This window comes from Danio rerio, chromosome 17 (genome assembly GCF_049306965.1).
Source record: "Danio rerio strain Tuebingen ecotype United States chromosome 17, GRCz12tu, whole genome shotgun sequence".
NCBI classification, from domain to species: Eukaryota; Metazoa; Chordata; class Actinopteri; order Cypriniformes; family Danionidae; genus Danio; species Danio rerio.
The window spans coordinates 16,193,361-16,217,520 of record NC_133192.1 but is presented as its reverse complement, the minus strand read 5'-3'; the positions used below and the strand labels follow the sequence as shown (position 1 = coordinate 16,217,520).

Sequence of the window (24,160 nt, the reverse complement as noted above, 5' to 3'; positions counted from 1 at the left end):
GAATATATTTTTTGTAGTTTTTATTATGTTATTTTGCTACATAATGGCTGACCCAGCTGCAATAACTTCAATGCAACCTAAAGGGGTGGTTCACCCAAAAACTGAAAATTCTGTCATCATTTACTTTCCATTTGCTTGTTCCAAACTTGTTTGAGTTTTTTTTTCTATTAAACACAAAAGAGGATAGTTTGAAGAAAGCTGAAAGCCTGTAGCCATTGACTTACATAATGTATATTTTTGCCTACTAAGGAAGGTTACAGGTTTTTAGCTTTCTTCAAAATATCTTTTTTATTGTTCAACAGAAAACAGAATCTCATAATGGTTTATAACCCCTCGAGGGTGGGTAAATTTACATTTTTGGGAATTTACATTTTAAATTCTATTTTTTTGTTAAAAAAAAAAAAACATACAGTCCGTATTCATAACGCTTCACTTTTTCCACATTTTTTAATGTTACTGCCTCATTCCAAATTTGATTAAATTTAATTCCCCAAAATTCTACACACAATACCCCGTAATAACAATGTGAAAAATATTTTTTTGAATTTGTTGCAAATTTATTAGAAATAAAAAAAACTGGAAAATCACATGTACATAAGGATTCACAGCCTTTGCTCAATACTTTGTTGATGCACCTTTGGCAGCAATTACAGCCTCAAGTCTTTTTGAATATGATGCCACAAGCTTGGTACACCTGTTTTTGGGAATTTTTGCCCATTCCTCTTTGTAGTACCTCTCAAGCTCTATCAGGTTGGATGGGAAGTGACGGTGTACAGCCATTTTCAGATCTCTCCAGAGATGTTCAATAGGATTTAGGTTTGGGCTCTGGCTTGGCCACTTAAGGACATTCACCAAGTTGTTGTGAAGCCACACCATTGATATTTTGACGGTGTGCTTTGGGTCCTGCTGGAAGATGAACCGTCGACCCAATCTGTGGTCAAGAGCACTCTGAAGAAGGTTTTCATTCAGGATGTCTCTGTACATTGCTGCATTCATTTTTTCCTCTATCTTGACTAGTCTTCCAGTTCCTGCTGCTGAAAAACATCCCCACAGCATGATGCTGCCACCACCATGCTTCACTGTAGGAATGGTATTAGCCTGGTGATGAGTTGTGCCTGGTTTTCTCCAAACGTAACGCCTGGCATTCACTCCAAAGAGTTCAATTTTAGTCTCATCAGACCAGAGAATTTTGATTCTTATTGTCTGAGAGTCCTTCAGATGCCTTTTGGCAAATTCCAGGCGGGGAGTGGCTTCTGTCTGGCCACTCTAGCATACAGGCCTGATTGGTGGATTGCTGCACAGATGGTTGTCTTTAGGTTCTCCTCTGTCCACAGAAGAACGCTGTCCAATTAACTGAATTTACCGCAGGTGAACTCCAATGAAGCTGCTAAAACATCTCAAGAATGATCAGTGGACACAGAATGTACCTGAGCTCAATTTAGAGCTTCACGGCAAAGGCTGTTAATACTTATTATTATTATTTTTTTTTAGATAAATTTGCAACAAATTCAAAAAATCTTTTTTCCCGCATTGTCATTATGGGGTATTGTGTGTAAAATTATGAGGAAATAAACTAATTTAATCCAATTTACAATAAGACTGTAACATAAAAAATGTGGAAAATTTAAAGCGCTATGAATACTTTCTAGATGCACTGTATATTTTTCTACCCTTTTAAACAAGTTACTTTTCTTACAGGTGAACTGTTCAAAGGATGATATAGCAAAATACTGCACAGGAGAAAAACTACTGACTAAGGCATATTTGTTCAGGTATAAATTTGTCTTATAATGGGAAAAATCTTGTCTTGTTATATATAATCTGTCAAAAGTCATGTCACCTAAGTTTTAGGAATAACAAATAATAACTGGACTTCTAGTTGATCATTTGTTAATCAGTCTTGTCACTTAGCAGAAATAATGTACAGTAAAGAATATAAAGTCATGGTGCAGTGGAAAAAGAATTAATATTGTGTATGACTCCCATTAGTTTGGACGACTGCATCCATACATCTCTGCAATGACTCAAATCACTTATTAATAAAGTCATCTGGAATGGCAAAGAAAGCGTTCATGCAGGACTCCCAGAGTTTATCAAGATTCTTTGGATTCATCTTCAATGCCTCCTCCTTCATCTTACCCCAGACATGCTTAATGTTCAGGTCTGGCCAATCATTTATGGAGCACCTTGACCTTCTTTGCTTTCAGGAACTTTGATGTAGCGGCTGACGTAAGGGGAGTGCTATCCTGCTGAAGAATTTACCCTCTACTGTGGTTTGTAATGTAATGGGCAGCACAAATGTTTTGATACCTCAGGCTGTTGATGTTGCCATCCACTCTGCAGATCTCATGCACGCCCCCTTACTGAATGCAACCCCAAACCATGATTTTTCTTTACCAAACCTGACTAATTTCTGTGAGAATCTTGGGTCCATGCAGGTTCCAGTAGGTCTTCTGCTGTATTTGTGATGATTGGGATGCAACTCAGAAGATGATTTATCTGAAAAATCTCTTCTGCCACTTTTCCAAATGATCATCTAGAAGTCAAGTTATTATTTGTTGCTCTTACAACTGGGATTAAAAACAAGACTTTTGTCAGAGTATATATTCAGTACTCTTTAAAAGTGAATTAACAAGAGTATGGAGTACTTCTTTTAAGCAACCTGACAGCAGAGACTTCAATACCAAATTGTTTATGCTCACAGCTCAAAAAAAAATGTCACGAAATAGCCCATAAAATGGCTCATATGACTCCATACAAGTGTGAAATGACATAAACACAAATGTTGTTTTGTTTCTCATAATTCCAGAGGCTCTGAGGTCCTGAGGAGTTTTGACATTGATACCGTATTTGACGTCAATGCCATAGTTTCTCACGTCCTGTTGTGAGTTCTTCATATATATCACTTTTACTGTAGTGCCAGTGTTTCGAAATCTCCATATTCTGCCTGATGGATCTGCAGTGATGATTGATGAATGTGTGTTTTTGTCCTTCCTCCAGCTCTGTCCTCTTCAATGAGGTGCTTTATGTACACACTCCAGCTGAGCTGCTGGGTGTGGAAAGTGCGGCCAAACAGAACAGTGACATTGTGGTCGGTCACATACCCGTGCTTGGCCTTCCAGGTACAATCTCTATGTATTCATCTTCTGGAGTCCTTTTTCTGTTTGTTTGTTTGGATAGAAGCTACAGTTGAAGTCAAAATGATTAGCCGTCCTGTCAATTATTTTGTCTCTTTCAAATATTTCCCAAGTGATGTTTAAAAGAGCAAGGAAATTTTCACAGTATGTCTGATAATATTTTTTCTTCTGGAGAAAGTCTTATTTGTTTTTATTTTGGCTAGATTAAAAGCAGTTTTTATAAAAAAAAAAACCTTTTTAGGGTCAATATTATTAGCTCCCTTAAGTAATATATTTTTTCCGATTGTCTACAACACAAACCGATGTTATACGATGAATTGCCTAATTATTTTAGTTAAGCCTGTAAATTACACTTCATAGAAATGTACATTAGATGTCGCCTACGCTATTGGGCTGTTTCTCAATTCCAAGAATGCAAAGAAAGGCCTTGCGTTCTTGTGGAGACCGGTCTTGCCAGGTGTCCTCGGAAGAACAAACTCGGGAGACCACGAGAACAGAGGACACGTCCTGTGAGAAATGAGATGCTGCGATCTTCCTGATGGTCACATGACCTTCACACGTGTTTAACCAAAAATTATTTAAACATTACAGCATTTATTAATTTTGTCTTTTGTCTCTAGACATTACAGATATGTGTTGCATAATACAAATAAAACAGATTTTAATTAGAATTTCAACAAATAAACACCCTTAATGTGTTTATGCCTTTATTAAGATTTTCATGTTATTGATTACTTTCACCGTCTCATTCAGGGAAACTCATGAGACAAATAATTAATGTCTCTGAACCTTAATAATAAACGCTGCGCTTTCCACCTCCTGTCGCAATGACTTCTAGGATTTCTCGAGCGAATTCGGTGCTCAAATCTGGATCAGTGCGTCCTTGATACCAAGAACACGTGCAGAAAGTTTCACGCGTCCCCCGTTCTTGCGGTCTTGAGTTTTGGAGCTGAACTTTGGCAGTTGATGATGACGTTAAATGAGGACAAAAGAACGCTGAAGAATGCATATTGAGCCATGTTGTCTATTGAAAGAAATGCGTCAATAAAGCCGCCGTTTTAGCACTCCTTTGAATTGAATGTGGGACCAAGGTGCAGTGAAGGACTGGCCATCCAGAGCCAGAGATATATACACATTAAAATTATAATTTTACATCACTTTCTATATCGATGGATCAGTTACCTCACAGGCATCGCTGACAAAGAGCATGTGTTTGTGTGCATGGAAATGTATTATCCTACCTACCTGTTAAATCTAATCCGCTTCCTGAAACACACCCCCTATCCCGCATTCACTTCCTATTCTAACAAAGGGAATGATTAGTTTGTGATGAATCTTTGTTATAAACGACTCGTTTAGTTATACGACAATACTACAAGTTTCTGTCATCTTGTTGTCATATTTAATTTACATTGTTTACTGATTTTATCCAACCAAACTAGCATAAGCCTATTATTTAAGTTGGTACTACTTTCCTTATGATCAGTGCAGTAAGTGTCTGTGTTATCATCAATACTTGTTTAGCACAAAAGTTTGTAACAAAAACGTAAAAAACTAAATCTTACCCATGAAATGTTCTACCTTTGTCCTTTGTTTTCTTTGTTTGCTCATTACTGCATCTTTACACAGTGCTGAAGTCCAGCATCTTTACATAGGCTTTAGTCTTGACTGAATGACATTTGTTCTGGGAGCACTGTATAAATGTGGTGGCACTATTGACGCATGCTCAGGGTCCGTATGCGATATCTAGTATATCTATAATTACACTTAAGCTGAATACTAGTATCTTGAAAAATATCTAGTCATATATTATTTACTGTCATCATGGCAAAGATAAACAAATAAGTAATTAGAAATGAGTTATTAAAACTATTATAGAAACTACTATTTAGAAATGGTTGAAAAAAAAATCTTTCCATTAAACAGAAATCGGGGAAAAAATATACAGGGGGCTAATAATTCTGACTTTAACTCTATATTTAATTTTTTTGTCTGAACAGAGCACAGAGCTTTGATGGAAACAGCATTTGTGTATGGAACCAAATACCAGTTTGTTCAGACGACTGGCTCTCTGGTACTGAAACGCATGGGGTGAGTTTTGCATTACTCCAAAGATGAATGTACTTTCAAAATCTCTTAATGCACTCGTGTAAAATAAATTGAAATGTGATGTATGAGATACATAGACTGTAAAAGATATGGATGTAGTATCCGTGACGTCACCCATAGGTTTCTGAAGAGCACAAAAAAAGCAACAAGTAGCCGTGGCCAAGTGGTGCCTTTTTGTTGCGCGTCATCACTCCAACCTGGGATAACCAAATAAGGACAGAGAGGCGGAGCTACAGACGCTTGGTAGCATTCTGCTTAGATGAGTTTTCTTTGGGAGAAACGCTTAATACTTCATTACCTGCGACTCGTTTTTGTTCTGACCACATGTGCTTGGTTGAACATTATACCAATAAAGTGTTTAGTCTTTTAAAAACACTGCTGTAACACATTGAGCCACCAAGCATTGTTCTTATGACGTTTTTCTACTGGAGGAAAATACGAATTACTTCCAAATACTTAAAACATAGTCTGTGTTAGTAAATGCAGGGCTATTGATGAGGCATAACACTGTATGACAACGCTTTAGATGTTCTAGAGCCTACAGCTAATCAGTATTTCAGAATCTGGAGTACGTTACAGGTCTAAAGAAAATTATAAATGATAAAGTATCTTAAATAAAATGAATACATTTATAAAGATGGTATAGAAGTATTTAATTTCACTCAACTGGGAAATGTAGGCGACATGAATTTTTTGTTTATTTTGTTTATTTTGCACAAAATAATAACTGATTATTTAATAACTGATACTTGTAATAAACTGATAATTGTAAGAAATTATTCTAAAGGGCAACTAACTGTAAAGCCACATCAAACCAGCAAAAATACAATGTATTTGCCGAGATCAGCAGCTATTCAGCCAGAATCAGTTGAGGTGAAGTGACGGTGACCAGTGAGACCTAGCTGTCACTCAAGTGGCCACGCCCTTAACTATGCAGAGTTAATATAACCTAATATAAACTAAACGGATGAGTTATTGAAAAAATCACCTTCAATTCAATTCAATTCAGCTTTATTTGTATAGCGCTTTTACAATGTAGATTGTGTCAAAGCAGCTTCACATAAATGGTCACAGTAACTGGAACAGTGTGGTTCAGGTTTTAGTGTTTAAGTTCAGTTCAGTTCAGTTTAGCTCAGTTCAGTGTGATTTAATCATTACTGAGAGTTCAAACACTGAAGAGCCAATTCATCGATGCGTAGCTCTACCAATCCTGAACCATGCGAGGCAGTGGCGACAGCGGAGAGGGGAAAAAAAACTTCACCTGATGGGAGTGAAGAAAAAAAAAAAAACCTTGAGGGAACCAGACTCAGTTGGGTACGACCATTTTAATTTCTCCGCTGGCCAAAAGTCTTGTGCAGAGCTTCATTCGCCGTGGTCCTTCCTCACAGTTGTCATGAAGTGTAATTTTAGCTTAATGAACCAAAATCTTTCTTTGCACCAGGCTGTAAACACCTTTTCTTCTGCTGTAAAGTTGCCCATTTTAACAGTGGGCTCAATAGAAATCTGCTCTAGGAGCCAGGACTAGCAGAATTTCAATTAATTGCCTTTTCAGTTACTTCTGTATTTGCTTCATAAGGAAGAGCAGGAGGTAGCCGCTTGATGAGATATTATGTTGCCATAGATGGGTTTTGAATCCAAACAATTCCTTCATGTTGTCCTTAACTTAATTGTTTTTACAAATTTAGGTGGCTTGAAAATATAGCAATTCCAAATCATGCCTCCAAGTGATGGAATATTCAAAAAAAATAAACATCCTCTGATTGATAATATTTTAACCAAAGTTCACCATCCACAAAATCATACCATATTGTTCCAGGACATGTTGGGCTTTCAGGAAATGAGCGAGCTGATTCAGCTGCTAAGCATGCTTTGATGCAAGTGGTGAACAAGTGCTAAATTCCTCCTTCAGAGATGAGACCTTTTATCAATGTTTTCCTTTTAAATAAGTGGCAAGAGGAGTGGGATGCATTGGAAATTAATAGTGTATGAAATACAACCTGAAATCTCAAACAGAATTTTAAGACTAGATTTGATCAAGTGATTTTTACTAGATGTTGTAATTGACATACAAGAATAACTCATGTTTTTTTTGTTTTTTTTTTTTTGCTCAAAAGTGAAGACCCTACTCATTGTTTGCACTGCACAATTTCTCTCACAGTAAAACCCATTTTACGAGACTGTCCTGCTTTTAAATATTTCAGAAGACTTTTTTTTTATGAAATCAACTCTCTTAAGGACACCAGGGAACTCTCCTAAAGTGACACCAGGAACAATTAATATTTTTTTTAGCATGCTTTAACACTAAAAATCTTGTTTAATTTGTGTATTTATTTGTTTGTTAATTTTTTAATGGTCTTTTTATTGTTGAAATTTTCTTGCCATGAAAGGGGTCTTGGTTACACATGGCATTAAATAAAAAATAAATCACATCACATAGAGCAATTAGGTTGTCTACAAAAAGCTCAAGAATTGTGTTCATTTTCAGCTCATTTTAAATCACCGAATGTTTTCAAATTATGATTTTACAGGCATTACATTTCCTGTCATCTGTGTTATAGTAGAATGAGTAGATGTCAATGTTTTCCATTGCATTCATTCATTCATTCATTCATTCATTCATTCATTCATTCATTCATCTTTATTTCTACAGCGCTTTTGAAATGTAGATTATGTCAAAGCAGCTTGACATAGAAGATTATAGTAATTTGAAACCATGTCAGTACAGTTTTCAGAGTTCAGTTTAGTTCAGTGTGGTTTAATTTTAACTGCTGAAAGCCCAAACACTAAAGTGTAAGTACATCAATGCACAGCTCCACAAGTCTCAACCAAGCAAGCCAGTGGCGGGGAACAAACTTCACCAATTGACAAAAGTTAAGGAAAAAAAAAACTCAAGAGAAACCAGGCTCAGTTGGTCACAACCATTTCTCCTGTTCAAAACTTTTTGTGCAGAGTTGCAGTCTAGACGCCAGAGGCTGGAGGCATGTTTTAAACTCATATATACTCATTAGTGAGATTTCAATCTTAATTTAAACACAGAACTAGAAATGGTCTCAGATATCTGGTCGCCCTAAAGCTGCTTTTGAAGAGAAAAGTTCTGCAAAAAAGATTTAAATATTAAATCAAGTTTTTTTTTGTCTTCCAGATTTGGGTTAGGCACAAATATTAAGCTCAATATTGTAATCACGATGATTTAAATCTGTGGGCCGTGTGACCAAAACGTCAAATCATTGTGCATGCATGTATAATAAAGCTACACTAGGGCTGGGTGATTGGCAAAAATACAATCTTGATTAATTATTTTCCATATTGAACAATAACGATATATATTTCAATATCAGTTGTTAGTACTTCCAGTTTTAAAAGAGTATCCTAACAATGACTGAAGCTACAGATGAGAGGGTCCATTAAATAACTTGACCTATTTTTGATGGCCGACATCGAAAATTCAGAGTGTCTCTAATATCAACACACTTCTAGATTCTCATTTGTGTACATTTCTGCTGTGTGATTGTGTTACAGCCACAGCCATGACATAAATGTGGGAAAACACAAATGGATCGGTCTAGGGGATTTATTAAAATAAATAAAAAATAAAAAATCAAAGTATGGGGATAATCACAACAAAACAAAGGCTGAGCACAAAAGGAGCACAACTCCACGGCTGGACGGCCGCTCAAGTCTTTTGACACTAGTAATCTACTCAATCAAAGTAAAAACCACAACAAAACTCTAGAGGGCGACGAAATAGCACAATTAAATTAATAAATATATGAACGTAACAGATTGGCTCTTAGATCAATATAGAGTAAAAAAGTGCAGAGCTTATCATTGTTATCGACATAAATTGTTTATCACGATTCGATATAACATCCTTTATCAGCACAGCCCTAAGCTACATGAAAATGAACAATCAAGGATTTTCACTGCAGCAGCCACAATGGTATTATGCAATGCCTGAAAATAGTCCCCAGCAAGTTAACGTCCAATGTGACCATCACTAGGTTTGTGTAGTTGCAGTGTTGTTAACTGGCTGGATTTACCTGTGTAGACATGGTTTTGTGCATTTCAAAGGGCTTCGTTACCTGATTTTGCGCAATATCATCGCTCCTTCTGCAGCCATAATACTGCAGCAAAGTTTCTTGTTTATTACGCCGAAATGAGAGCATAGTTTCTATCCATATTGGCATAGAAAATACATAGCAACTTTTTATTTTCCTTTGGTCATAGTACATGATGAAACTACAGAAGAGTCAAGCTTTAAATGGGAAAGTTATCGAAACTCTTTGGTCATTTTTGAGAGAGATGCTAATGATCTAATACAATTCAATGATCTATGCTAGGTGTCACCCTGCCAATCCTACATCACCCAACCCACTCAGAGCTGGGATCCAACCAGCGACTTTCCCCATGGGAGTCGGTTGCTCTACCAAGGAGGCTAAAGACCTTGGCCTCTAGCGTCTGTTGCTAGAGCACCTTTAGAGGTCAGAGGAGTGAGGTTTACCTGCACAGCACTGACTAGCTGGCCTCCGTTACACAGGCTATGCTAAAAGTGCCCCCGCCAAACATAGATATTGGTTAAATGGATTCAAAAATGGTAAAACTCAACTATCTAACTCTAAGGGGTTGTAAGATGAGCTTATTAATAAAAAAAAGTTTAGTGATCATTTAAAAACAGAAGTACCTTGCCATTTCTTTAATATTTTGTCTTCATTTTCCTCTCCTTCTTCAGTGTCTCTCTGATATTTTGTTTTTGTTTCACAGGGTTGTCAACCCGTCGTCCTCACAAGCTCGACTGTGGTTTCTGCACTGTAAAAGTGTATCCCTGCAGTCTGATCCGTGTCCCAGCACTGCCATGAGCAAACCAATCAACACCATCAACATACACACATTCCTCCAGCTGATGGAAGCTCCTCTAGTGGTGAGTTATGATGGTAAAAGAGTTATGCTTAAGTTTCATGTGCATAATATTTTCTTTGGATGTAATTGTGGGCTTGTTTTCTGTTAGACCGAGGCAGTAACAGACCCATCTGAGGTCGATGTGGTTCATATCCACCTCAGTGTGCCGGTGCTGTATCTGTTCTCTCAGCCACAAACACAGCACCTGGATCGGGACACTGCTCAGACTGTCGCCCTGCAGCTCCGCGGGGAAGTCGGTGTAGTGCTCATTCACAGGTACTGATAAAACAATATGCAGCCATGCATATAATAAGACTGCAAGGGAAAGAGTGGAAAGGTCGTCTTTGCATATACAGTTGAAGTCAAAATTATTCGCCCTCCTGTGCATTTTTTTTTCTTTCGTTTTCAAATAATTCCCAAATGATGTTTAATAGAGCAAGGCATTTTCCACAGTGTGTCCTGTAATATTTTATTCTTATGGAGAAAATCCTATTTGTTTTATTTCGGCTAGAATAATAACAGTTTTAAAGGGTCACAAAACACATTGTTTGAGACGTTGACAGTCATATATATGTCCCCCTTTGCTAAAAACACTATAAGGACACATATATTTCACTAAAAAGTGAAAATGTATTGTTTTTGCATTGTGTAGAGCAAATTTGTTCTTCTGGTTTAAAATTTTTTTGAAGCTGTGTCACGGGGATGAGATCATTGTGTAATTTCCACCTTGGAGATTGGCTGTCTGTACTGGTCGGTACAAAGTGACGTCAATGTGTTTTCAGCTCATCTGTTCATTAATTCATGAGAAAAAATTGGGCCCGATCCCAATTCTATTTTTGTACGCCTACCCCTTCCGCTTGGCCCTTAAAACCAAGTGTGAAGGGGAAGGGCTTCAAAATTTACCCCTAAGAAATGGGACAGCACTGCAGCACCTGCACATGCATCATATGTCATCGTGATCTCTTGCTTCATATGAGATCAGACGATCGCGACAGCTGTAGCGAGTTATTTTTCTTTAGGAAATCACTGAAGGCAATGATATCATGTTATCATTACGATTTAATGTGGCAATAAGATTGTAACTGTATTGAGCATTTACACAGTCATCTGTGAAAACACACCAAAAAAAACAACATTAATGTTATAGCAGGCACTGTAAAAAGCCCATTCCGAGCCACTAGACATTACTGACAGGGTATTCGAGTGTCATTGAGTATCAGAGTATTGTGGGACTGCTATACAGGAGTTATTTATTATGGATTATAGATTTAACGTTTTTTATTTTAACATTTTTTTAAATGCATGGTGAAACACGAACGCAATAATTAATGTTTTAAAACATGTGCTTGTTTGTTGTAAAAATTCGTAATAATGACAAAAAATACTATTTGTGGATCTCCTTACTTCTGGGTGCAGCTATCCTGTCGTTGTAGCTGGTGTATTCTGGGAAATTTTCTTTCCCCTTGGTTTTGAGTGTGGTCCTGAAAAATCTCTCTTTCGAGGGCTATCTACTGCTCCCCCTTAGCCCTACACCTTCAAGATAAAGAGAATTGGAGCACCACTATCCCTTCATGGGAAAGGGGAAAGGCTAAGGGGTAGAATTGGGATTGGGCCTTAGTTTGAACCAATCAGCGCGCTCTATTGTGAACGAGATGGAACTTCATTAATATGCATGATACAGCTTCGAAGACTCCTTTTACCTATTACAGTGTTCAGAGAGACGCAACGTTGTTGCCAATCGTAATTCAAACCAGTAGTAATAGAAAAATTGTTCAGAGACATGGGTCGTCAGTGTTGCGTTTTGGAAACGCTGGAGAGGCCGTTTTCATTCTAAAACGTTGCTATTCCATCTTAGTGTGGATAGGGGAAAAAGGAGACATCTAAAAACGGAAGCGGGGCTGCTGACATTTGCCTGATTAGGGGTTTTCCTCAATATTAAGTAGCCTAACGTTACACACAGTTCAGTCCTGCATCCTCTTGTAAGTTTAGACTTCGCAAGTTTGATCAAGGCTGCAGTCTCTCCCTGCTCAGTTTGATATGGAAAACAGACTACCACCGTGGTGACTGAAGCTCTGCACAAGACTTTTGGCCAGCGGAGAAATTAAAATGGTCGTGCCCAACTGAGTCTGGTTCTCTCTAGGTTTTTTTTCTTCACTCCCATCAGTTGAAGTTTTTTTTCCCTCTCCGCTGTCGCCACTGGCTCGCATGGTTCAGGATTGGTAGAGCTACACATCGATGAATTTGCTCTTCAGTGTTTGAACTCTCAGTAATGATTAAATCACACTGAACTGAGCTAAACTGAACTGAACTGAACTTAAACACTAAAAACTGAACTACACTGTTCCAGTTACTATGACCATTTATGTGAAGCTGCTTTGACACATTCTACATTGTAAAAGCGCTATACAAATAAAGCTGAATTGAATTGAATTGAATTGAACTACCGAGGACACGGGTAAATCTTCAAAGGGAACAGTGTACTTTATGACTTCATTCACATCACCCTGGCTACATTGTTTCAATTTCTCAACAATAAAATGAAAACATGATTTAAGGAACTGCCTATTTTCATTTTGATATTAGCAACTTAACAGACAGCAGAAATGTTGAGGCGTTGTGCTGCATTTATGAGCGTCATCTTCACTGTGTTGATATTTATAACAAAACGGAGCCTATAACATTACTGCCTCCTTTCTATTCCAGTAAAAATACGAAACACCCTCTCTTTTGCTGAATATTAGTTTTAATAATCAATAATGGCCATTATAGAAGTATAACATACAATAAGTGTATACATTATAGGAAATAAAGGCAAGCGATCAGTCAATATACAGAATGTAGGCTATGTGGTTAGATTAATTATTATCCTATCTTTGCACTCAGCCAAAACACGTTACCTGAGAACAAGAAATGAATTCCAATGACCAAAGTCGGGGAATATGTCGTTAGATATAGACAACAAGATGAATGAAATATCACGTTTAATAAACCCTGCATATGTGTTTGAGTTGCTGCTGTGAAAATCAGCATGTGGACATAATGAAAACTCCCTTTTTCATGCAAACCCTTCCCTCTTTCGCCACTCGACACTCCCACTCAAACAAAGCTAGACTCACCCACTTTAGTGACTTTTTCAAATTAGAGGTGTTGAAAACACCCTGCTGAGACTGGGGTGTTTCGTAGCCCATAATTTTTTAATTACCATTTTAAGGTCAATATTATTACCCCACTTAAGCAACATTTTTTTTCAACCAATTTTATTTTTTCAAACTATCGTCATGTTTAGAAATGCGTTGAAAAAAATCCCTCTGTTAAACAGAAATTGGGGAAAAATATATAGAGGGGCTAAACAACACAGAAGGGCTAATAATTCAGACTTCAACTGTACATTAAAAAGTATGTTAAAAAGAGTGTTTGTCATCTTTTGTTTTATTTTGCTCTTTTTTCCTAAATGACTGCATTACTATTTTAAGTTGGGAAGAAATTATCTTTCAGAAAATTATTCTATTTTTCTGTGCTGATAAAAAAATTATGACATCTATTTTGACTCTGGTGTTGGATTTTAGTGGTTCTGCATTCATTTCCTCCATCCTATGTTTCCTCATGACTTTAATTTGACTCAACACCTTCCTTTTTTTAAATGTCGCTTATTCACATTTATGTCAAATGTTTAATAGGATAATTCACTCAAAAATGAAAATTCTGTCATCATTTACTCATCCAACACTTGTTCCTGTCTGAGTTTCTTCCTTCTTTTGAATAAATAAAACAGACTTCCATCGTATTTTGGTTTATTAAATTAGATTCACACAGACCGAATTTTCTTTCAGAAATCATTGAAATATGTTATGAATGCTATCATCGCAATATTATCGCATTTATTAAAAAAAAACTAAATTGTAACAGTTTTTACTGTAGATTGTAATTGGTCGAATGCATTATAGTATGATTAAAATACTTATTTGTGTCACAAAGCATTGATTATAATTTTTTATTTAATTTGTAATTAAATTGACTGATTTTGTATGTTAACAGAATATCAGTTAACAACAATAATCCAAATCTAATAATAATTAAACAATAAACAAAAAATCTAATATTATTTAATTAAATAAATAACCACATTATTGAAAATTTTGACCAAACAAAGGTGCTTCAGTGGTTGGCACTGTCGCCTCACAACAAGAAGATCGCTGGTTCGAGTCCTGGCCAGTTGGCGTGTCTGTGTAGAGTTTGCATGTTCTCCCACCTTCACTGGGTTTCCTCCAGGTGCTCCAGTTTCCTCCACAGTCCAAAGGCATGCACTATAGGTGAATTGGATGAACTGATTTGGCCTTATTGTATTAGTGTTTGTGTGAATGTGAGAGTGTATGGGAGTTTCCCAGTACTAGGCTGCGATTGGAAGAGCATCCGCTGCAAAACACATATACTGGATTAGTTGGCGGTTCATTCCACTGTGGCGACCTCTGATAAATAAGGGACTAAGCCGAAGAAAAATAAATTAATGTGCTTTATTGTATTTGTTTGGTTAAAATTTGAGATAAGAAAGTTAGAAAGTTGATATTATTGGTAATATATCCATATCCATGCTTTATCTGATAATAATGGAAATAAAAGAAAGCCCTCATTTATTGGTTGGTTTTGAAAAACCTTACTTGACAGAGGATTCATGCACATTTAGTAATATAAATATTAAGGTGAATTGTAATATATCCGTAGTACATTCCCTCTTGATTTTAATTCATTAACTCTCTTCTGTTAATTTTTCAGGGACAATCCTAAGGTGAAAACGCCACTGAAATACAACGCAGCTTACAGACTCCCACAGGAGGTCAGTTCAACCTTTCAGCGTGGTTGTGATTATTTAGAAAATCTGTTTTTAACCACAGCATTTGTCAACAGGATGTGAAATATTTTACCCTGAGTGCTCCTGAAGAGGTTGTGAAACTTTTCAAAGAAACACTTCTGCAAAAAGACAAGACCGAAGATGAGGAGGAAGATGATGAACATTGGTCAGATCTTGGTAAGATGCCAATGTTATTATAGTTTTTCATTTTATTTATTTTATTATAATGCTGTTTTGAAATTGGTATAAATGTCTGAGTAGCTTTAGCTTATTTTATTAATGGTTTTGTTAGGTTAGTTTTAGTTTTGTGAACACGTTTTTGTTTAGCTTTTATAGTTTTAACAGAGTTTTCAGAACATTTTTTTCCAAATTTGTTTACGCCATCTACTGGTATTTCCAAAATTTCCACCCTAAAATGAGTGCTTAATTTAAAAAAAAAAACAATGATTTCCTTTTATTATTTTTCTTCGGCTTAGTCTCTTATTTATCAGGGGTCACCACAGCGGAATGAACCGCTAACTATTCCGGCATATGTTTTATGCTGCGAATGCCCTTCCAGCCACAAACACCCATACACTCTCACATTTAAACACACACTCATACACATACGGCCAATTCAGTTAATTCAATTAATCTATAGCCAGTCCCTTCAGTCCCTGCAAAACTAAGCAAACTTCATATTTTTTTCATGATTTTTACCGGACTTTACACTCATCATGATCATAGGTAGCAGTATATACCTTTTCGCTGGTCTGTAACTCAGCATTAACCAGGAGAAGAAGACACTGCATGGTAAAAATAAGTAAATAAAGTCGCATATACCCATAAATATTACTGCAAAAGACCATGAAAACGTGCTCTATGCACAGCTAGAGTTTTAAAGCCAATGATAAACTACCGGTGAAAGCTAAATGTGAGTATTTTCAATTACACAAGGTTGTTTTTACAGCATTAGTGTTGTAATGTAATTGCAATACAGTCAGTTAAATAGACTTAAGCATTCATTTAGTAAATCTCAAGTGTAAAACGAGATGATAACAGGCAGTGAAGATCTCTGATTTTTAAAGAAATCAGATCTTGAACGTGACAATTTTGTAATGGAAAGACAGTTCACCGGAAGGCTTTGGGCTGCCTGGCTGAAAATTAGTTGTGCACACACAATTTATACAGATATATGGATACAATATTTTTTTAAACATAAAATCACACTCAGTTTAAAGGATACTGTATAAGTTACAGAACCCAATATCAGGGTCTAGGAGTAATAATATATATAAAAAATACTTTTGTCTGTGATATATTTTGTACAGCAAATCAACACAAAATATTGGCGCAAATTTTAAGAAAAGCCCCAGCAAAGTCATTTTATGCTGCAAAATTCAGAAAAAAAGTCCCGCGAAATTCTGGAGGGACTTTATAGCGCATGTTTTTGGAATTTGGGGGAAACCGGAGCACCCGGAGGAAACCCATGCAAACGTGGAAAGAACATGCAAACGCCACACGGAAATGCCAACTAACGCAGCCGGGTGTCCTGACATTTTATCCTACCCATCAGATTATGCTACCAACACTGTATTTGAATGGTTCTGAGCTTGGAGATAGGGATTACAGCTATTACAGCTTCGTATCACACTGCTCCTCATTAAAATTTACACTGGCAGCAAAATCTAATGGGTAGCATATTGCGTCATCAAAATGTGCCACCTACTTTTTGAATGCGAGGTAGGCATATACAATAAAATGCAAAAACTATGAAGGACTCAGCATTATTGCTGGACGGCATTGACTTTCATGATTAAAAAATGTAATAATAATCATATACGTCTAATTCTTCAGCAAAGAAATCGTATTGTTCCATGAGGCAAATTTCATTGGGCTGCATTAATTAATAATATAGATTGGAGAAAAGCTTGGTTGTTGCCTCATAAATACTTTCTTCCTAAATTAAATGAAATAAATCCACTTTAATATTCATTTATTCATTCACTTTCTTGTCGGCTTAGTCCTTTTATTAATCCGGGGTCACCACAGCGGAATGAACCGCCAACTTATCCAGCAAGTTTTTACGCAGCGGATGCCCTTCCAGTCGCAACCCATCTCTGGGAAACATCCACACACACACATTCATACACTACGGACAATTTAGCCTACCCAGTTCACCTGTACCGCATGTCTTTGGACTGTGGGGGAAACCGGAGCACCCGGAGGAAACCCACGCGAAGGCAGGGAGAACATGCAAACTCCACACAGAAACGCCAACTGAGCCGAGGTTCAAACTAGCGACCCAGCGACCTTCCTGCTGTGAGGCGACCGCACTACTTACTGCGCCATTGCCTTGCCTCCACTTTAATATATTGCATAAAAAATATCTGGCTAACTCATTTGTTTTCAAATATGTTGATATTCCGAAATAATGTACATTTTGTGGTAAGGATGATGAAACTTTAATACATTTATTTTGTATGTGTGAATTTGTTCAGAAATTTTGGTTCGACCTGTATTGTTATTTAAACACTCCTACTGCCTTTGCACAATCTTTTAGTTTAAAAGAAATTGTTTGTTATTACTCAGAATCTTCACAGAAATCTAAAGAATTTAGCTTCAACTTTTTTTTTCATCTTGTTTGGAATTTTTTTTATACATAAACAAAAATGCATGGCTTCAATCCTTACCTTTTAACATTTTCTGATTTAAGTTGACTCCCTGCTCAAATCTTTCCGTATGTGTAACAACAAAAAATGTGTCAGATTCTTGGTTCTATATGAAGAACTGTTGTCTATTGACTGTGATTTGAGTTAGATAGCTTTCCTGTTATGCTGTTAATTGATTTATTTTCACACTGTACACTTTCATACAATTTTAATTTACTTACCCCTTTCTTTCTTTTGTTAGTCTTTTTTTCTTTCTGCAGCTAATGTAGCTTATATTTTCCCTCTTTTGTATTTTTCTTATATTGATCTTCTGATTGTGGTTGTAAATTTTCATTCTTAAATAAAAAAAATGAAGAAATAAAAAAAGTATGCGAGCCGAGGTAGGACAATCTGACAAGGTAGGACAAATTGACAGAACACCAGGACTCGAACCGGCAACCTTCCTGTTGTAAATCCTAATCACTGAGCCACTGTTCCACCAAAATATGATTTAATTTTCCTTTTGCTAATAAATTTGATGATTTACTATTTTACTTTAGTTAGTTTTTTTATTTAGTAACTGTTGTTGTTTTTTTTAGGAGATAAAATGACAATTACCTTTAGTTTTTGTTTTCTAAAATAACCTTACTATACAACTTTTTAACTAGTATTAGTCCATTGGTTATTATCAACTTGTCCTTCTTAACTTCATCCAGATATCCTCGATGACGAAGTGTCTGAGTCTGTGTACAGAGATCGTGATCTTATGCTGGATCTGGAGCCTGTAACTGAACTCACGGCAGACACCTTTCAAACTGCAATCAAGCAAAATGAGATCACAGTGGTGCTGTTTTATTTTAAATGTGAGTTTAACTTTTTTCTCCCACTTGTTTTTGCCATCTGTGTGTACTCTACCCTGATATGTCCACTGTTGTCCTCTAGGGGATGCTGTCTGTATGGCTTTCATTCAGTCGTATGTGGAGGTGGCAGAAGCAGTCGAAGGTAAAAGCACTTCTCTGAACAATATTGCAGAATGTTGAAGTGCTGTAAATCAAATTAAGTTGTTTTGTTTCTTTTTTTTTTTAAATATTCATTTGATGGCATCTGTGTTCTGACAGTATAACAGAAAAAAATCAAGACTGATGTGCACAGAATAAATCGTTTTGCTTTTACAGCGTCCTCAAAATGTATTTGGAAATTTGAGTCATTGCATTAGATAATAAAATCAAACCAAGTGGAGTCAAATGATGTGTTTTTTCTCAGAACTAACATCGCTTTTCTGAGCATTTATTATTTCTGACTGGGTGTGGAGGGTTTTAGTTGATGTATGCAATAATTGACTGTCTCCTTTATTTCCTCATCTGCCTTTAATTAGATTGAATGCCTTTTTTAACGTAGCTTATTCACATTTATGTCATTTCTTATTTTTAAAAGGATAGCTCACCCCCCCAAAAAAGGGAAATTCTGTCATTTATTCATCCTCAACTTGTTCCAAACCCCTTTTTCTGTTAAACATTTAATGTTGGAAAAGAACTATGATTGACTTGCATTGTATTTTTTACATTCCTACTGTGGATGTCAATGGATTCCCCCCCCCAACATTTTTCTGAATATATTTTTGTTGTATTCAACAGAAGAAATAAATGTTTAGAACTACTTGAGCATGAGTAAAGGCAGGGTGTCTGCAGGGTCTTCAAAAGTCTTAACATATCTTAAATATCAAAACCTACATTTTAGGCCTTAATATGTCTTAAATTCACTGAATATTGTGTTTTATGTTTCTAATGTACATGGAAAGCTACCCAACCAGGCTAACATCAATTCATTCACAATTAATTCCTAACACATCCAAACTTTTTATTACTTTTAAAAATAATACACAAATTATTAATCTATACAATTTTAAATAAAAGGTTATTACTCTATTTACCAATATGGTTTAATAACCTTCCTTAAAATAACATTTGTTTAAAATTTGTCAGTGTATTATTAGCTACCTGAACTGACTGTGGTGCATAAGTTTAGTTTATTATAGTCTTTTTTTCACTTGGCAATATTTTCATTGTTTATTTTTGTTTTTAAAGCTTGTCTTTTTTTTTTTTTTTAAGTTATGCTGAAAAAAAGTGTGTGTGTGTGTGTGTATATATATATAGACCTCTGTTTGTGGATAATGTAAACAGTTAAATGATGACATGGCTACGTAATGAATTTTTGTTTGTATATGCTGACTGTGTTTTTTCTGTTTACCTAATGTCTCTCCTGAAGTTAATGTAACATTATGGAGAGACGTAAATTTTAAAAAGTTTATCTGAGCATGCCTTTTTTCAGTAACTGCAAATATACATTTTGATATTTATTTTCTGTTAATTAATTGAGATTTTTTTTCATATCTAAAAATACCAAATCACAACACTTCTTGCAATTATTAAATGGTAGGAATGCAACAAATGTTAAATGAGTTTCACACATCAACAAAAAAAAGAAAAAATACTTAACTTTATCTTAATATTTAAGGATTAATTCATTCAAAATTAAAATTCTCTTATTATTTATTCCCACTCCAACCCATGAGACCTTCATTTTCATCCAAACACAAATTAGGATATTTTAGATGAAATCTACGCTCTCTCTCTCTCTCATCCTCCATAGATGGAAATGGTTCATAGACGTTCAAAGTCCAAAAAAGGAACCAACAATATTATGTGACTTCAGTGGTTTAATTGTAATCATACAAACTCCAAGAATAGTTTTCTGCTCTAATAAAGCTGTAAAAATAACTTTGTTCACCAATATCTTTCGTATCAGGTAAGGGTGAACGTTTACTATGGGCAATACATTTTACGTGTTGTGCTGCAGACGCTAATGGCAATACATTGTACTGCCTGTAGTAATACGATTAAAAAAAAAGATATTGGCAAGCGGAGTCAAATTTAGCAAAAGACATTGTTCTTGGGGCTTCATATGATTACAGTTGAACCACTGAAGTCACATTGAATGCTTTAACAATGTTTTTAGTTCCTTTTCCTTTAAATGTCTCCTGACCAATACTGTCTATAGAGGAGGAGAGAGCTCCAGGATTTCATCTAAAATATCTAAAATTCTTTTCCGAAGATGAACGAAGGTCTCCGGAGATTAAAATGACATCAGGGTGAGTAATTAATCACAGAATTGGAATATTTGGGTTAGGGTTGTAACAATATACCGGTATGACGGTCAACCACGATTTGAACGTGCACGATTATCATACCATGAACAATTGCATATCAACGGTTTTAACCCTTAAAGACCGAGACAGCCGCCTGCGGCTAAAAATAAGTATTGCTCTTGAATGTTTAATAACTTTTGATCCGCTGATCCGATTCATACAATTCAAAGATTGGCATAAAGAAGAGAATCTCAGCTTTCCAGTGCTGTATCATAACATTCGCTGGGGCATTGCTATTTTGAGAAACTATAATAGATTTTTCATTAGACCAAAACTAACCCGGTCTAAACTCCGGCATAACATTCGCGGACTTTCAGAGGCTCCGGAATCAGTGCGATGACGTCATCAAAATTTGACAACGCTGATTTGACAAAGAAACGCTCGTCACTGTGTCTCCGGACAAACCAGACATGATACATTGATGCATTGTCCCTCCTCCATGCCCAGATTGGTTCAAACTCGCTGTATCACAACCAATAAGCATAGGTTTCACTTTTGTTTGTGGACCAACAATGAGCTTTTTGAACAACACGGAATGAGAGATAGGCATACATTTATGTGCGGCTAAATAAAACGCAAAAAAAAAAAAAAGTTTTGCATGAAATAATTCTCATACTAAGTACTTTTGCATGCACAGCAGCACAGAAACATGACAAAACAGTGACACAGCAAAGACGAACTGCTGCTCTTGCTGTTTTCAAAAGACCCAAATGAAGGTGCAGCTGTTTGTCTGCATTGCAGACAACCATATCCAAATCCATATCCACAGACAACCATATCCATGCTGGCACATAAAACCTAAGGATGTTCCATATTGAATCTAGTTTCTTTATGTAACTATTTATAGTATAGTAAATATTTATATCTATTTTTTACTGAGGATTTGCACCATGTTTATTTGGACTTTGACACATTATTTATTATTTTCTTATTTTTTTATTTGTTCATTATACAAGTGGACACATTCTCTCACCTCAGCGGTCAAGATTAAGTCCTGAAAATCTCAACATGCTTACATTTCTTCATCACAACCTAGACTGAAAAAAACAACGCTTTAAATACATGTTTACAGCCATAAACTTGGTATTGCACTTTTGGTCTCCCATTTATCCTGCTTATAAGGAAGGACAGTTTAAGTTTATTTTTGTCTAATCTTAAAAGACCTTGCTTGTTTATTCCTTCTAATTTAATTAATTAAAATGGGAAATTTTTCAGTTTATTTTTATAAAAGACTTCTATAGTTCTATTAAAATGGTTCTTTCAAAAGTTTGTTGAAATAAAACCTTTGTTCAGTCAGAAAACGTGTTCTTATTCTTTTCAGGGTCTTTGCTATGAGAATTACTATTTAATACCATATACCGCGAAACCGTCAAACCGTGGTATTGTTTTAGACGATTATCATACCGTAAAAAATTCATACCATTACAACCCTAATTTGGGTAAACTAATCCTTTCAGAATCCTTTTCAGTATCGATTCAAATTGTTATCTATATTGTGGCACAAAATAAGTCACAGAAACAAACTCTTTCTTTATCAATTTCAGATGTGAATGGTGTGGAGCTGGCGGCTGTAGACTGTGGGGAATGGACTGATATTTGCAGAGATCAAAACATCACTTCTTTCCCCACCGTATTGATCTACTGTCCAAAGGCTGCTGCTGCTCAGCCCTACAGGGGCATGATGGGAACCAAAAGCCTTCAACGGTTCATACTACTGTGAGTATCATGTCCTTATTCCCACACAAGGTCAGATCCTCCGCATGTGGTGATTTATTCAGCGTCACTCAGCATTAACCTGAAACCGAGCTCTCTTTGGGTTAAATTAGAGGCTCGATGATTGAAGAGCGTACAGTATGTGCGGTTTGTGCCTACACACTGGCCTGTTATATGTTTCTTATATGGCTGTGGGCTGATAATGGCTAATGAGGTGTCTTATCTGTAGAGTGCCATCAATTTATGGCTAAGTCAATTAATAGATGTCCGCAAGGCAGCAGTGCAGTGGATTTCCACCTTCAAAGCCAATCTCTTCTCTGAATACTGTTCAAAGGGATAGTTGAAGTCAAGTTTAGCATTATTGCCATTCTGCTACATGTGTGAACATAAAGAATCAGAATGAGCTTTATTCGGGAAGTGTACACAAATACACAAGGGAATTTTTTTTTTAATGTTTTTTTTTCCCCATCAGTTCAGGCTAAATACATTTACAGAAAATAAAGTAAACAATAACAATTCTGAAGTACTGTATATGAGACATTCTACCAGAAACGTACATTTTCATTTATAAAAAATGTGAAAGGACCTGACATTTAGTTTGTCGTCCTCAAAAAAGCATACAAAAACAAGCATGAACTCATACAATTCAATGATAGAACACATCCTTGATCACTGTCAGCTTCTTCTTCGTCAAATGATGTCTCTGCCGACTCATAGCCTTAAAGGTGTATTGCACATATTTTATGCTAAATTTAATGCAAATGTGACAGGACTGACATTAACCTGGGGACAACTGTAAATTTATTTGTATTATATATTTGCAGCATTTATTTGTAGAATTTGTTTAGAATTTCATGTTGTTAATCGATTGATGTGTATGAAAGCAACTTAAATTTGCTATTTCTGAAGTATTTCTTCCTAAATAACAGCTGAGGACAGTGTCAATGACAGAGTTTGTACATTAGTAAAGAGTTTTTAATAACGAAACAACATCCACAATGACATATCCCTTTACAGAACAACTCACAGAAATCAATCATCAGTCTATTTTAGACATTTTTGGGATGAAATACTTTTTATTCACTGCATTTATGTTTTATTTCAGGGAAAGATGATGTAGCTTTTTGGTAGAATGTCTCAAATATGGCTTGCATGGTCTGTGGCTTAAGTGTTTGAACTCTAAGCAGTGAAAATTAAACCACACTTAACTGAATTAAACTGAACATTGAAAACTGAACTGACCCGGTTTCAATTTACTATGATCTTTTATGGGAAGCTGCTTTGACACAATCTACATTGTAAAAGCGCTATAGACATAAAGATGAATGGGAAATATATATATATAAGTGAAACAAATTAAATAAACATGTGCAAAACACTGGACATAAGAGCTATTTTAAATTTATATATACTTTTTTATCTGGTAATCTAACTGTGCTAACTACTAATTATACATATACTAAAGAAACGTAACCCAAGGAGGACTATGCAAGTCCTTTTACACAAGACAGAACAAAATTGTTAAAGATATTGTGCAAAAGAGGTATTTAAAGTCTCGTTAAATTAAAATAAAACATTTTAGATGCTAGTTTCAGTCTGTTCGTTTTAAAGGGGAAGTTTTTGA

General features: G+C 35.9%; 1 protein-coding gene across 1 annotated transcript in view; it reads left to right on the top strand.

Annotated features, from left to right (window-relative positions):
- txndc16 (thioredoxin domain containing 16) overlaps window positions 1-24,160 on the top strand; it is a 45,971-nt gene that overhangs the window by 671 nt on the left and 21,140 nt on the right. Inside the window, exons 3-13 of the mRNA XM_679925.8 lie at window positions 1,699-1,772; window positions 2,810-2,884; window positions 3,001-3,122; window positions 5,138-5,228; window positions 10,008-10,164; window positions 10,252-10,418; window positions 14,913-14,973; window positions 15,045-15,165; window positions 18,335-18,481; window positions 18,561-18,620; window positions 22,368-22,539. Coding sequence (XP_685017.4) covers window positions 1,699-1,772; window positions 2,810-2,884; window positions 3,001-3,122; window positions 5,138-5,228; window positions 10,008-10,164; window positions 10,252-10,418; window positions 14,913-14,973; window positions 15,045-15,165; window positions 18,335-18,481; window positions 18,561-18,620; window positions 22,368-22,539 — 1,247 coding nt within the window. The remainder of the gene's footprint in view (window positions 1-1,698; window positions 1,773-2,809; window positions 2,885-3,000; window positions 3,123-5,137; window positions 5,229-10,007; window positions 10,165-10,251; window positions 10,419-14,912; window positions 14,974-15,044; window positions 15,166-18,334; window positions 18,482-18,560; window positions 18,621-22,367; window positions 22,540-24,160) is intronic.